Below are 16,388 nucleotides of genomic sequence, written 5' to 3' on the forward strand. Positions count from 1 at the left end.
CCACACGAACCACGATTCCCACCACATTCATAATGCAACATTTCATGCTGGAAGTGTTTTCCCTTCTGGTTCAGTCAGGATGGTTTTTTTTTTTTAGTTCGAAGGACTTGCACCACTGTTAGACTCTCCCTTTAAAATCTCTATTTTATTACATTAGGAAAAGCGCAGAGTTTTCAGCACAAACTGGCTCTTTGTCAGGATGTTTTCTTGCTCAATTTACACATGACCAAACTTACACACAGCTGAAAACCACCGTCTAATACAACAAACTTGGCAGAATACTTGGCCGTATATTCTTGTGAAGAGACCCGTTTGTAAAATTCACAAATTTCCCCTGAGACATCAAAATCTCTGACCTTCCCTTGTCTGAAGTAAACTACTTTTTGTCCTTTTTTGGTATTAAAAAAGTCAAACTTTCCAACAAAGGAGGTAACACAGAGACTACTGAAACAACTTGAAGCCTGATATTTACTTTCAAAAACACTTGGCTTACAACCAGTGGTCAAGCATCATTAACATCTTCTCAATAAATTGTTGTTGTGAACGCTTAATTGGATTAATGAACTCTTTGCTCTCACCTGTGAGGGGATCACTGACTTTTGTGTGACTGTTTTGTTCATGAAGCTCAGCTATTAGAGTGCAGCGTAATGTAAGAGCACTTTTTTTTCCTTTTCAAGTAATTTCTTTATGTGAAGGAATGCTATTGAGCAAAGGCTGCACTCACGATACAAACTGTCCTAAACTGACACAGCGCAATTGTGTTGTAGGGCGCCACAATGGTCTAGCTATTTCTACTGTTTGCATTACCACTCCCCCACAGTGTTCCCCTGATTAATCCTCTTGTTGACACTTCACCTGTAGCATAGTGTAACTTCTTTATGCTCAGCGGCGTTGGCGCGGGAGGAACTGAGCGTGCAAACTTGTAACAGGAACGACTGTGCCTTTAGCTCGATTGGGTGCCTCTCTGTCCATCCCCTGGCTGCAGAACTGCTGACCGCGCGAGGGAAGCTGATTGTGTCGATGGCTGATTAGGGAGTCCCGGAGGCGGGGTGGGACTAGTGCATCCTCTGCTCCTCTAATTACAGACTTAATGAGTCCTTAGCTTTAGCCCAAGTGGGCAGAGAACCCTCCAGAGAACGGCCGGCAACCCAAGGTTCATAAATCACCTTTTACTTCGCCCTATCCCACCCTGCGCGCACATACACACACACACACACACGAGCTGCGTCAGGAGGTTGAACAGGGGTGCACAGGAACACTGAGGGTCAAGATGATTTCTACATGAGGACCACTGCTTGAGCCTGCATACATCCCCTCTGATGTAACCATATTTATCTTAAATGGAGCCCTACAGAAAATCAAATCCTGGCCCACCTTCATCATATCCTCAAGTGGATGGATTAGCAACAGAGGGGAATCTGGAGGGAAGATTATATATAAGGAAAAACATATGTATATAAGCATATGTATAAGCAGACCTGCAGCCAAGGCTAGCAAGCAAATACTCCATCCTACCCTTTAATTTTAATGTAACACATCTGTTTTTTATGATCAAACGCTTACGTCAACTCTGCCTGTGATCAACATGGAGGAAGAGAAGGTCGATGTGTCTTAGGTTTTGAGTATTGTCACATGTGAAGGCGCCTTGTAAAACCTTGATCTCAGGTGTGTTCTGCCCACTAGGTATAAAAGGTAGTTGGTGGATTTTTCTGCAGTAAACTTGTGTTATCAGTGGGTGGACTTAAAAAAGGTCCTCAAGTTCTCCCTCAGTACAAGTGAACACTGTGTGAGTGAGTCACATGAATAACACAGTCTCAAAGTCTCTGTGTGCCAAACCTAAAGTGATTTGTAATTCTATTATAAACCTGTGATGTGACCGCATGGTGATATGATTTCTCTCATGAAAGAAATGCGTATTTTTCTCTGGTTTGTTAGAAAGAAATAGATATAGAGATGAGTGACAGAAGTCTTAACTCAAGAATTATACAGTGTGTCAGCAACAATGATGGATTAACACAAGACCACTACTACTACTGCCCTTATGTCATGATGTAATGCGGCACATTTTCATACACTGCAGTTTCTTTGCATGTTGGCTGCATAGTATATTTGCATGAGAAAGTATAATGGTTCTGGTGTTCCCGCTCTTGTGAATGACAAATGACGGTTTTGAAAGCTAGCTTAGAACAAACCTTATGCGGAAAGTGAAACTTAAAGGGGACGTATCATGCACATTTTCAGGTCTATATTTATATTCTCTACTGGGGGGATCTACTTGAAATAGAAACATCTCAAATACATCCATAAATGTCTGAGCCTGAATACCATCCGAAATATGAGTGGACAATGCAATCAACCCGTGGAACAGCCTTAGCAACCAGTTTGGTAATAAAACCCTGGCTTTTGACTTGCAGGAAGCACTTTTACATATGTATGGAACCTTGACCATGTTTAACACAGACATTCGACATCATAAAAGTATATAAATAACATTGCTAAATCACAAAAAGCATGACATGTCTCCTTTAAATGTAATGACCATGTCTTTATCCTTACCTGTAGTGTACATGTGTAACTGTGGGAGGCCTGTAGCCAAAGATCCAGGTCTGGATATCCATAGGCCTCGCTTCTGGGTAAGCTATGGTCACATCTATTACCCACTGCAGGCCTTTACGCTTGTTACCTGACACAGAAGAAACACAAAATACAAAAAAGTGAGTTTAGAGGACAAGAAGACTCATTTGAAAGGCATGGATACCCAAATTTCACCCGGTATTTTACATATGCTCAAATGATCCACACAGTGATTGAAATCTTTTTTTACACCTAGATTAGATCCTTGCCCCATCAGAGAGGCTGAACCCTGGTCTTCGCACTTAAGGACAGTATCTGTAACTACTAGGCATCCCAGGAGATTGTTACATCACAGCAGCGCAGCCAAATGATGGCTGGTCACCTGCCAAAGCGACTGGTTTACCAGCTGAAGTCCCAACTTGACAGAATTTGGCCGGCAGCAAAATTTATGAGTCACACTAACAGGAACGTTTCCAACTCAACAGCTAATCCTTCATATCATATCAATTTACCAATAAATGACCTAAATAATGATCAAATCCTTTGCTGCAAATTGTATTTTTTATAGACAATGAAAGCCAAGTGGAGCTTTAATCACCTCTCATTTATGTCAGAGCAAAAAAGAGAGAGGACATAAAGAAGGAAAGGTGGAGGAGAAGAGTACAACTGTGAAGAAAATAGTGTGACAGAAAGGCTGAGGATGACAGATGGGAGAGGGAATGCTGGACACATGATGAAATTTGGGAGTCGGCTGCGAGGGCGCACGTGTGCGAGTATTTCTGTGCATGACGAACGCAGGGTCAGCTCTGTGCTCACCTGCAAGCAGGCAAGCAGGAAGAAAATAAATGAAAAGAGCTGTATGATACGAATGATGAAGTTCAAACTTATTTTTTTTCCTCTATTAGACCTCCTGCCTGTTACTAAACTGACAGCTGCAGGACTGAATTGACTCAAATGTTACTCGACTGGTTTACTGTGGCTCTGAGAAGAATACGCAAAAAGCGACTTTATTGATGTCAGCGCTAAAGGAAACTTGTGAAAGCTGAGGGAAATCCAGAATAAAACATCTATGGACAACATCTACTGGTGTGTTTTTATGGGGAGCGAACTGTTTTGACACATACAATAAGTGATTCATCACCGCAACACCGTTGGAAGGTATATTCATTCGCTTCTGGATGAAGCTACATGTTCCCCCCCCCTCGTTTCCAGTGTTTGAGCTAAGCTAGTCTGAACACGTCCCCAGACCTGTCTTTGTACTGGACACACAGACAGGAAACTGATAACATCCTCTGACTGCAGATGACAGTAAACAAACACATCATCTAAAAAGCCAGGTTTCTTTTGAGCTGAATACTCAAAATGTAAATGAAACTTTTACCACAAGCGTATCAAATGCAAAGCAGAAAACACTGGCGGTCTCCGGCGGCATACACGAATCTAAAACGAGGTTGATGTTGAGCAGTGCGCCTTACATGACTGCTTGACTAATGTTACGGCCATGTCTGCTACTGCTACTACTGCGCAACAAGCACTTCCCTTTCTCATCACAGTGGCCTCTTTATGCAAGATAAACATGCCATGCCTGTGTGACGTTACGTTATATGACTGATCGGCCATGTCACATTATACTGTCGACGGCAGTAAAATGGAGAATGCTGCTAAGTCATGATTTCAACCTTTGTACACACATAAAATATAGAGAAATGTGGGGCAGGGTGTGGTTCAGTTAGACAGAGATATGACTAAATTAGTGGAAAACAGGGAGACGGTTATGGTTCACAAACACTGTGATCCTTTGTTTTTAGATACATTATATTCATCCCAAGTGATTAGGAATTTCAAGCTCCAGTTTTTTTTACTGTTTAACAACATTGTTGATTAAATCTGATCTGTTACAAGTTCATATATTTCTAATATTGGGTGAGAGCCTCATTTAAAAACAAAACTATGAGATGTACTACCCGTAATAGTGTTAGCAGCCTCGTTATCGATATAGATACAATTTCCCAAGTGAGTCCAAGTGGATAAACTTTAATTCAGAAGTCTGATTAATATTATAATGTTTAAGTCCTTGCTTATGGTAACATGAACCTCAAACTTCCCGTCTATAAATAAAAATGTCAAACATGAGATACAAGACCTTTAACCTCTGTTTACATAAGTTTGTTTCAGGACTCTAACAGTGGAAAAAGGGCGGCGGCGAATAAACAGCTGAGGCGCAAGCTGCTGGCTCATTTATACCAGTATTACAGTGACTTGATAGGCATCCTTGGTATTGAGGAGGAATAGCTAACACCACAGCTATCCCTGTGTGAGTAATTGGATCCAGATCTCAGTCCAAGTGTGCTGAAAGGCAGCCATCGTCTCCCATGAGTGGCCCGGCCAAAGGACGGGGCCCTGAGCCAAGGTATCGCTACCGGCCGATGCACTGTGACAAACAATAATGTAATAACAGCAGCAGAGGTCATTTAAAATGACATCAGAGAGGCCCTGTCCTTCTGTAAACAGTTAGAGGAAGGAAATACACCGGCAGGTATCTGGCTCTCCGTCAGGCCGCTCTGCAGGCCAAACACAACACTTGAAGCCCACACCTGTCCCTCCTACTGACTGAAGCTTGGCTCTGATTGGCCGCCGCAATGAAACACGTTTACCTTTGGGTCTTATGGAAACCTCAGTCCCACCTTAAGTGAGTCACAGCTGTGAACTTTGCTTACCTGCCAACTGTAAATACTGTTTTACAACACATAAACCGTATCAGTCTCAGCGGCACTCGCAGGGTATTCCTGCAGGCTGTGAACAATACCGGCGACCGGTGACCCTGTGTGCTTTGTATCTGCGTCAAGCGCGCGCGTATGTGTGTGTGTGTGTGTGTGTTTAGCCTGCGTGACATTGCATGGCTGATACACAGCGGAACACACATTTACATCAAATCCTATTTTCTCCAAGTGGCCCATTTGTCTCTGAGTGAGTCAGCAAGTTCTGGGCACCTCTGCAGAGCATCAGGGAGGGTCAGAGGGAGACAGAGCTGTGTCTTTGATCAGCCAGACACACAAACACACACACACACATAGCGCACAGGATAGTGAGGGACATAGCGCTCTTCTGGGTATGTGTTTTTTTTTTTGTTGTCCTAGGTTTTTAATGCCATTAGCTACATTCAAGTGGAAGGACGAGCCCTACTGCAGCAACCAGCTTCCCCTCCTCCTGAGCTGCTGGAACAGAGGGAAGGACACATGCAGATAAACACAGAACTGGGATACGAACAGGGAACTACAGTATACCAAGCAAGGAACAACATAACGCCCAATTAAACATGTATTGACATATCTAAAACCAAATATCAAAAAAATCCCATCCCTGCCAGAGATTATTAACAGATGCTCTGCTGCCATCAGTGTTTGTTGACAGCAATGATAGTTTAGGAGCTAAATTAGCAAGAAAGCCAAAACATGCACATACAGCACATAAATGAGGCCGCATTTGTCTTTATGTTGCTTCTCCTTTGGTTTGACAGACTGTCCTGCAGAGGAATAAACACACACTGTGTCCTGCTGTTAGTGCTGAGCCTGTAGGACACATAGCCGTGTTAGCAAACTCATGGATAGCTTAAGTCCCTGAGCCACATTTTCAATAATGCTGGCCCAAAGTCTCCAAATTACTATTACACAGCACACCCTTAAAATGGATTTTTGAAGCAAAGCCAAGGGAGACCACTGGGTAAACTGAGTGTGCACGGGCAGTGGGGGGGGGACGGGACTCATTGCATTTGTATGTTTATGGGCGTTTTAATGCTGCGCTTTTTGCTGAGGATAGTTCCAAGAAGCAGACTTACTGAGCTATCTGGAGTCTGCTGATTAAAACATATTTTCTACATTTGTCCACTCACTGGATTTAAAGGGGTCCCAGTTCTCCTGTCTTGGTTCCTGGTAGCATGAAAGCCTTATTGCTTTGTACCTCGGCTCATTATTGCCACTTGTTGATCATTGGAACAGACTGTGCATGAGACAAACTAAACTTTCCTGTTTTTCCTCAGGAGTAAGGGAGACCTTTCCTAGAAAAATGGGAGAAATCGATCACCTTCACCGCAAACGACGACAACGTCATCGTATCTGAATCTGGATATATGTAAAAACAATATGGACGCAAACACAGAAACGCACAAGAAACGTTCACCTCACTTGTTCTCGTGCTTTGTTGACGTTTGCTTCCTTCTTTTCTTTTTTAAATTCTTACAAATAAAAAGTGTACAAAAAAAAAAAAAAAAGAAGAAAAGAAATTTCACTCTCAAAAGGTTAATTGCAGAGTTATCTTCCTGCTCGTTGGCTATATTTAGGGTTCGTCTCTTGACAGAAAAATTACTCTCCTGAAAATCACCGCTGGGGTATCAGGGACCTTGATGCAATTTCTGGCACCTCTGTACATGCCAGCCCTTTCCTCTCCTGGCAATCTTTACCACCAGTCGCCTTTCATTTAAAGCAGGACTCCCAGAGGACAGCCTGACACCGGGATGATGATTTAATGCTCTGATGTTTGAAGCATGATCCATACCTGGCCTTTTGCCGACATAAGACCCTATACGATCAAGAACTACAGTACACCCCACGGCGGGGAGAGTTCACAGAGAGACTGAAGTAATCCTGCCACACTTCCCTAGAAATAACTTCTGCTTTCTCAGATCTGGAAACCTCAGCAAGAAAAATGTCCTGCAACTTCAAAGAACACCTCATAATCTAATTCCAGCTCTGTTTGTGTTTAGTAAATCTAATCACACATTGATTACATCAATAAAACATTCAAAATCCGATCAATCTGAAATAATCAGTCTCTTTTCCTGATTCCTGTTCATATGGAGAAGTTTTCATCTGACAGCAGTGAAATATGCAAAAGAAGCAGCAGCTGGTCTTCTGAAGCTCTCTCTGGACTGACCTCAGGCCTCATTTACATACTTACTCTTTGACCTGATTCTCAATTTCAGGGTGAGAATTTGTATTTTTGAAAATGATGGAACTTATTTATAGCCTTTAAGAAGCTGGATAAACATAAGCCGTTGCTGTATTTAGCTTAATGCAGCAGCACCTGTTTGGCCTTTTTGGCTGGATGGGCCACGGACCAGCGCTGACCGTGGGCGCGTGAGTGAGCGAGTGAGTGAGTGAGTGCAAAGTTAAAGCATTGATTGACTGGCTGAGTGTTGGAGTTTCCTCATTGTCTGTTGCTTTTTCAAAATGAATCGGCGTGAGATGATGGAAGTGGAGGACAGCGACGCGACGCAGTGTGACTGTGTTTCCTGCTCCGGTGTTAAATACAGTGAAGTCAACTAAACTCTTGTTTAAATAGACGCATACCAGCGTCTCTACCGTCCAGTATGATCGTCTCAGTGGTTGACGGCGCTGTCAGCAGCCGGCGGGAGAGGTGCTCCGCGGTGCGTTTGGATTTTATAACTGAACTAATAGCAGGATGCAAGCTTTTTATTTCATGTTTTCACGTCACAAATGATGAACAGCAGCATTAAAACACGAGTCTTGCAAGTAAAAAACGACTCATATAGCTGTTAAATCAGTTTAGTGTGGAGCGGCTGCTCTACAGGTGCGCTTGATTTGACTGTAACTGCGGTAACTTGGTGGACATAAGCCTCCTGAATTTGCATCCAAAATGCAATTTCCCCTGCAGGCTTCATGATCATCGACTGGGTAAGAGGCAGAAAAAAGGTGGAAAGAGGCACGAGTGAGAGCGCACAGTTCAAACATCCCCAATAACCATCACTCTGATAAAAACACTCGATACGGAGTGAAAAAGCAGAGACATCCACAGATAGAAACAGATGAAACAGCTGGGGGAGTTAACAGATAATTAGAATAGTTATAATTAGAGTTAAAATAAGTTCTCTTTCAAATCAAACATCCTAAGATATGAGTGGAAAGTATTGTTCTTGCAACTGCATTTACAACCTGATTTTTTTTTTGTGTGTGTGACTCAAACGTAGCTTATCCATGTCATGTGACACACTGCAGTACGCTTAAACAGAAACATTAGTGGGCCCATTACAGAAAAATGCAGATTAACATTCAATATCCGGGAATTCACATTATAGACACAATAACTGAATATCCCTGTAACAAACACTGACCATAGACATCTTACACGCCTGGTGCAGCTGACCTCCACACCCCATCTTTATTCTTTTGGAAATAGTTAAGTTTGTTAATTTGAAATAAAACTTGGCTTGTCTCTCCTCTTTGTCACTCCTGTTGTCACACTGTTGTAAGTAAGACCAGAAGCTGGCCTGGATAAGAAGAAACAGGGGGTTTCCCTTGTGGTATTAGAGTAGATGCAAAGTATAAGAAAAGTTTGTAGCAACAGAGAGGATGAAGTCTCACAATCTATCAACTCCTTCATTTATTATGCGACATTCAATTAAAAAAAAAAAAAAAAATCACAATGCAGAGTCACGGTCCTTAAAATAAGAAAAGCTGGAGGCGACAGAACATTAAACCAATCCTAACTGTGCATTTCTATAAAGATGAACATCACCTCTTCAGAGAAATGAAAAGAAAATTGCAAAAACGCAACAAACATTTCATCCTAAATAAAATCCCAAAGTTGTGTAGCAGCTGTCTTCAGAAAATGGCACACACAAACACACACAAACACACACAACACGCCATCAGATTGTGCAGTGTGATGAGCTCTTAACTTCCACCGTGTATAAAACCGCCTTCACAAACACAGACATGTGTAAATTAATAATAACTTTAATTACTCCCCCACAGTCTCCAACTGCTTTTAACCCACATTCTCTCTTAGATACCGTGATATATACGCTTACTGTCTAATATTCAAAATACTCTTGTTAATTTTAGCTCATACCACCCTGATCTGAGAAGGACGAGCTTTATAGATCCAAAAAATAAATAAATAAATAAACGTTTTGTATGTGTGTGTGTTCTAGTTACCCGTCTGGTTAGGGGTCCCACTCTCGCTGCCCACGCTGCCGTTCTCCTGCTGGGCTGACAGGGTTTTCAGGATGACGTGGGTGGCCCCGAGACGAGGCAACGTGACGTGGGTCAGGTGGGGGAGGGAATTCTTCTTGGCAAACGTTTGGCTGGTTTCCCTCCGCTTGCGCAGGAAGCCGCCCTCAGGGAACAGCACTATCCACTTCCTGTCACGGCTGTGGTAGTATTTGTCTAGGTGATCTTTTAGGTAGAACAGCTGCTTGTCCCGGTGAGCTTTACCCTGAGAGAACAACAGGAAAACAAACATTGAGAAAAATGTAAACATATATGGTGTTTTTAGACAAGTTTCCAGTCTAGTTTCAGTTGTTTCAAAAGACAAAACTATCTCTAACATTTGGTGCACGAAGAAAACAAAACAGACTAAACGCTGAATTCGTTAACTTGACACGATGGGTCGTTTTGTCCGCATACAAAAAACCAAACAAACGAATGAAAACAAGCACACAAACAGATCAGAAGTTAGTAGCGGTAACACTGTGGAGCACTCAGAGCAGCATTGATGGCACGACTAAAATGGATGCAAAGCATGATGGCCTTGACAACATTAAGAGCATTAGCAGTGACGGGACGAGGAGGAGCGCCATTGATTTTTTAGTTAGGTCTGGTCAAAAGCCATTTTAAATGCATTAGCATAGCCTGGCTGTGTGTCATGTGTCCTCACGTGTGTTCATCTATACAGCTGTATGCATTAAACCTATTTAACACACTACAATTGTGGCTAAAATTATCTAATTGCCTCCCTACCAAAAAAAATAAATAAATCAGTGAAGAATAAATCTTAGCTGCAGCTACAAAGTCTATGTTTAGGAGACTCAATACATCAAAATCCTATACGTGACCTTGAGACGGTTGCCGTGGTTTTGCTGCAGCCACAAGAGCCACGTGACCTGAAGAGCGTGTACTCCATAATGCTGCTGCCAGAGTCAGACTGTCTATGTAGCAGAGAGAGAGAGAGAGCGCTTGTCCTCAGAGGAAGATCCTCTAACATATCGTAGTGGCTTGAATATAAGACGACGTTTTATTCTAATAAATAACATTTTGAAAAAGCGGGGTGGTCTTATATTTGAGGACTGGACGATTACGTGTTCACGAGATCGGAGATTCTTTTTCAATGAGAGAGTACAGCTGTTACACCGGCTCCTACAGAGCGTGTTGTATTATGGGTTGTTTGTAGCCTTAACGTAGCTATGCTGGCGAGTGTCTTTTAGTCTGTTTACTTTAGTCTGTCTAAGTTAAGAGTTTCTGCTTGTGTAACATACCACAGAGGAAATTAATTAATGACGAATGAAAGCGAGTTCAAACGTTCTTCCGACGTCTTTACAGCAGAAACGGATTGCAGACCGATCTTTCAAACGACCGAGATTACTGCTATCACAGATGATAAGGAGCTCAAATAAACAGTCTGAGAAACAATACAAGCCGGAGTAAACTCTTCCAACAGCCTGACAAGACAGTGTGTGACGAGCTACACAGATGTGCGATTTACATTCTGTTTTAATGGTATTATTTCACTTTTACAAGAGAAAATGCTTCAAGGATGAGGTTCTTCTCCTTGGATTAACTATTTATTTTTAAATCTTGGTCCTATAATTTCTTCTCACAAGAACTTGTGTTTTTCACGTGTTGACCGTAAAATTCAATTTGACTCCTATATGGCTTTAGCTGTTGTAGAAACAAGGCCTCATTCATATGTGTGTGTAATTTGACACTTTTAGATATCAGACGTGTAAAATTGCACATTCATATATGCACTTCCTATAACTTGGCAGCTGGATTGCGAGCAGGAAACCATGTCGACAGTTGCTGGTAACTGTGATGTGCGTTATTTGAGTGTATTTAGAATATGTGCTGCAACGTTTGATGGCTTTACATTTTGAGGTATGCGTGGAATTTGAAGGTTTTCCTCAGTTTTAGAGATTGAGAACACCCACACTACCGAGCAATAAGGTCAAACTGGAGCTCTATACCACAAGTAAATGTGCTACTGCCGTCAAAAGTGTGCCGTGTTGTGCTGTGCATAATGATGCCGGAGACACGTCTGCCGGGCTGAGTGAACAGCAGATGCTTGGGAGGCTGGGGCAGATGCTTGCTGCGCTGTGTGGATGTGTGAGGTATTCTGGGGAAGGATGTCAAGAATGCGCGCACAAGAATGCCAGAGGGGATCACGGAAAGGACCGAGCATGCTCAGGCCCTCCGCTGCAGTCAGGGTGCTTCACCCTCGGCACGGCGCCTGATGTGAAATTCCATGGCGAAGGATTTCCATGACCCCGAAAAAAAAATTAATTCCCTCTTGGTGTTTCTGTGGCTCGAAAAGTGAAAGAGGAATGTGTGGGCTTAATTAATTTTTCTCAAACGCAAATGTGGACAAACACACACGTTGGTGCCGGCGAGTCTCATTTACCCTTACAGAGAAAATGAGACAACATCCAAGATGGTGTTCCTGATATTTTGCCCTCCTCATGCATGTTAATGGAGTGGACAAAATATTAGAAACACCAATCAATACCAATACACCACCCCAGAAGTAGAATTATCACCTTTCTGACAACGTCAACAAAAACTGAAAATGTATAATCTTTGTGAATGTAGAATTCATGGCAGAGCTGTTGTATTGGATTGTATTAGATTGCACAGGTGTTCCTGATAAAGTGGCCAATGAGTGTAGATGCCATTACTGTCTTGGAGAGGACCCAAACAAATTTATAACACTTGAAATCAATCTACTTAATTTGCCAATAATCGACCTCTGAAACTCGCATTATATTCCAGGAATTCCCTGACCAGTAGGTGCCCTGTCAGAGCAGGCTGCTCTGTTCCAGCTGCCCTCGCAACAAAAAGGGTCAGTCTGACCCAGCGGGGCCGAGCAGCAGCCCTCCCACACTACTGTCCGCTGCCGTTATCTTTCTCAGAGGACGCCATGGCCGTAGGAAGCCTGCTCGCGTATCTGCTGTCCAGCTGGGACGAGCAGATGGGTAGCCGCTCCACGTTTGCGGAACGCGGTAAAAAAAAGAGGCCAGTTGTAGCCGGGAGGTTGAAAGAGTTGGGTTAGGGCCTTGAGGTGTATGGTTTTAATCCTCAGACATTCTGGGAAAAACACAATGTTGACAAGTGAGAAAAAAAAAAAAAAAGGTCTTTCGTCTCTCGGCTACGACTCTTGATGTGGCTTTGAGGCTAATTTACCAACTGAACAACGTGCTGGGCGGCTCCGTGTCTACGAATGTGTGTGGTGTTAAGACTGTGAAGCAAAGCGTGTTAATGTTCAACTTCTGACAGGTAAATAAAAGGTGTGATAATAAAAATATTAAAACAATATAACGTTACATACAGCTTTGTCAGCACACCTTCTTACATCTTTGAGCGGGACTTAAAGGAGACATTATGTTCCAAACTTAAAATGCTCTCTGCAAGTCAAAATCCAGGGCTTCAACTGCTCTGAACGCTTTGTTTACAATGTTCCCTCTACTTCCTCCTCGTCAGCTCTGTAGCCTTTGTTGTTCCATGTGTCGAATATTTTGGATCAGGCTTGAACATGTATCAATGAATTTGAGAATTTTCCGTTTTGAGTAAAGAACAAGAAAAAGAAGTGAAATCCTACGTCAACTATTCGTTTACATAGCCTCTGAAACCGCTGGCCACAGACACAGAGTTGGCTCATCTACTCGATACCACCGGGCACGGCTGCGTTGCGGTTTTGTTCCGTCCTCTACAAGGCGTCATACCCGACCGGGAGTGTTTGAGAAGCGTTTTGACTGCCCGATTTTGTTGATTTGGTCTCTTGTGCTTCCACCATGGCTAATTACGCTACGTAGTTAAATGGTTTATTTTTTTTGTCAGTTTTAATTGTGTTTATTCTTGATATAAGATTGTTTTCTTTTTGAAAATTGACCGGATGCTCTGTGCTGTTCCTGTGTCTGACTTCCTGCCCGGCTTGGTCTGCTCTGTGCAGCTTGATGCGGCTTCTGTCAAAAATACACTAGATGCGTATTTTTAGCAGAGCAGAGTGTGCATGATATGTCCGTTTTAACAACTGTGTGTCTCTTACTTGTCTGATGAAGAAGTCCCCGTGGATCAGGGACACTAGGCCAAAGTTGGTATACTTGAACACATGGTCCATCAACCACATCATTTTTCGTACCACCTGGAAAAGAAAGGAGAAACAAAATAAACAACTGTAACAAACCCGGCATAAACTAATTCAATCCTTAATTTTTCTATGATCAATAGCACACGACTTTGGGGGCGTCGACACCCCACTCAGCCCCCCCTCAGCACTTCCACCTTTATGACCTGCAGCGATGCAGCTTTGGCTTACTGTCCTTTCAGTGCTAAGAGGATAAACTGGGCCAGGGATGCAGTTGTTGAGGCAGATCATGTCATCATGTTTGTGCAGTGCAGCTCGGCAGGTCCGTTACTGTGCCAGCCACAGCCAAAAAGAAAAAAAAAGGAAAAAAAAAAAAAAAAAGATAAGAAAAGAAAGCTTTATTGTCATTGTACTTTACTGCAAGACAACAATGCAACAAAATTACCATAAAAATGAAAAAATTACGAAAAAAACAACAAATATATACAACACAACTGCCCCCGCTGTCTGAAAAATTCACAGCTGATCTCCAGGATATTTTGTACAAGGTTGCGATTCCTTGATTGAAAAACTACTTTCAGGCTCGACGGTTAATGAGACTTTTCTTCTCTGATATTCTATTTCCAAACTCACTTGAGCTGCTGACAATATTTTTCTAGAAGTACAGTCCACTTCTCTGTGTGTGACCGATGAACATCCGATTTATAACAAAGTGTAGTGCCCTCATGTCAACTTGTGACATCTGATCCACACTGATAAGAAAACCCAAACTGTCAGTCAGTACAGCTGTAAAGTGACGCTACAGTCTGGAGTTGAACACTTATCCTCTGCAGCACTTCTGTTCCATTTAATTGTCAAATCTTTTTCTCTGTTATGTTCTTACATCCACACTGAGTAAATGTTTTTAATCCCCCAAGAACTTTCTGAAAGGCCCTTGAGAGTGGTCAGTGTCACATGGTAGTGAGGAGGGAAAAACAATGACAGACGGTCAGATACAGTTAAAATATTAAAAATCCTACTTTCTGTCTGTAATCGCTTATTTTCTATGTCATAATAGCCAATTACACAACACAGCTGTTGTTGTTGATCTGTATTTAGGTTTGATGTTTTCAGACAGTATGTACGTCAGTGTACATGACACACTGCAGCTTAACATAGATAGCAGACCTGCCTTTTCTATGAAGATGTGTTGAGTAAGATAAGTATTATACTGAAACAGTAAAGGTGTGTGTGTGTGTGTGTGTGTGTGTGTGTGTGTGTGTGTGTGTGTGTGTGTGTGTGTGTGTGTGTGTGCATGCACTGATGTTTTGACATGTTTTGCTTCCTTATCTGTTGGCGATGATCAGTATCAAAGAATGTAACGCTCCTCCCGCTTGAAACTTCGCACATCTGTTGTCGGCTGAGAAACTCACTCACCCACAAACTGTAAAGTTTCAACACAGCATGACGTAGCACTAACATTACACTGCAGTCTGTCTCTAGTGTTCTGACTTTAAAAAAAAAAAGATAATCATCACTATACAATAGTGACGGGACAAACACAGACCATAACTTAATAACTAACAGTGTCAGACAGTTCAAAAAGAACTTTTTCTTTATTTGAATAGCATTCCTTGCTTTTGTAAACACTTTTTTTTCAGTCATTTGGATAAATAAACTGTCAACTGAGACATTAGCTAACCTTTGACAAACATCTTTAAACACACATACTTATCAAAGGAGCCCCGTGGCGCCTTCTTGTAAACAAACTCTGTTTACATTGAGTGTTACTCACAAAACTCAGCGTCCTTCCACAAAACATGTCTGCAAATCTGATTTTGAAGTATCCTGCATTGTTTACATCCTTGTTTACTAGCTTATAGTCTTCTTCCCTGCCTTTCCCTGCATAATTGGGCGCATGACAACCACCCGCAGATCATCACGAATGCATGAAATCATTGTCAGAACTGTTCAGAGCGTCACCTGTGTGCACGTGCAAGAGGCAAAAAAAAAAAACGGGGACCCGCTCATTAAAAAAAACTGTACCTTTTACAGGCTGTGACAGGTTTTTAGAGCTCTGTGTAATTCTGCAGGAGCTCCTTATTTGCAGATATCCAGACATGCTCAGACAGCAACCGTTTCAGCAAAAACACAGGCCGAGCGTCCTGCTGATTCAAACCGCTGATGTCATCCCGTTCAACCTTAACATCGTTATATTCTTGGATTTCCTAAAACGGGATGCAATGAGGTAACACATTTGTCTTTCTTCTTACCGTGCCCTTGTCTTGCAGGCACATCATGAGGGTACACACATCTCCTGTGGACTGATGGTTGACGATGACCATGGCCTCTTCTTCAGAGATGGGCCGCACGTCATCACCCCACTCCGTTACTGCAGAGCAGAAAGAGACATAAATCTTTTAGAAAAGCAGGCAAACAGAAAGCTCTCAGAGCGTGCGTAGCTATGGATCCCCTTTAAAATAGACACTGACCGTAGAGCTGCGGCTAACCATTATTAATTAAACAGCAGGTTATGTTTTTATTCATTGTTAGGTCCGTAAAATATCAGAAAATAGTAAAAACGTTTATCCTAGAGTCCAAGTTGATGTCTTAAAATGTCTTTTTTTGGTCAAACCAACAGTCCAAAACACAAAAATATGATATTAAAATGATATTAAAATAGTTATTAAGCAGGAAATCCTCAAATGGGATTAATTGGCTGTTGATCAAGTATTTTATTA

At 42.2% G+C, this 16,388-nt stretch overlaps 1 protein-coding gene across 1 annotated transcript in view; it reads right to left on the minus strand.

The window, feature by feature from the left end:
• lpgat1 (lysophosphatidylglycerol acyltransferase 1) overlaps window positions 1-16,388 on the minus strand; it is a 51,228-nt gene that overhangs the window by 16,476 nt on the left and 18,364 nt on the right. The window contains exons 3-6 of the mRNA XM_042389494.1: window positions 15,921-16,039; window positions 13,630-13,725; window positions 9,528-9,807; window positions 2,557-2,683 (exon numbers count right to left, since the gene is read on the minus strand). Coding sequence (XP_042245428.1) covers window positions 2,557-2,683; window positions 9,528-9,807; window positions 13,630-13,725; window positions 15,921-16,039 — 622 coding nt within the window. The remainder of the gene's footprint in view (window positions 1-2,556; window positions 2,684-9,527; window positions 9,808-13,629; window positions 13,726-15,920; window positions 16,040-16,388) is intronic.

This window comes from Thunnus maccoyii, chromosome 17 (assembly GCF_910596095.1).
Source record: "Thunnus maccoyii chromosome 17, fThuMac1.1, whole genome shotgun sequence".
Lineage (NCBI taxonomy): Eukaryota > Metazoa > Chordata > Actinopteri > Scombriformes > Scombridae > Thunnus > Thunnus maccoyii.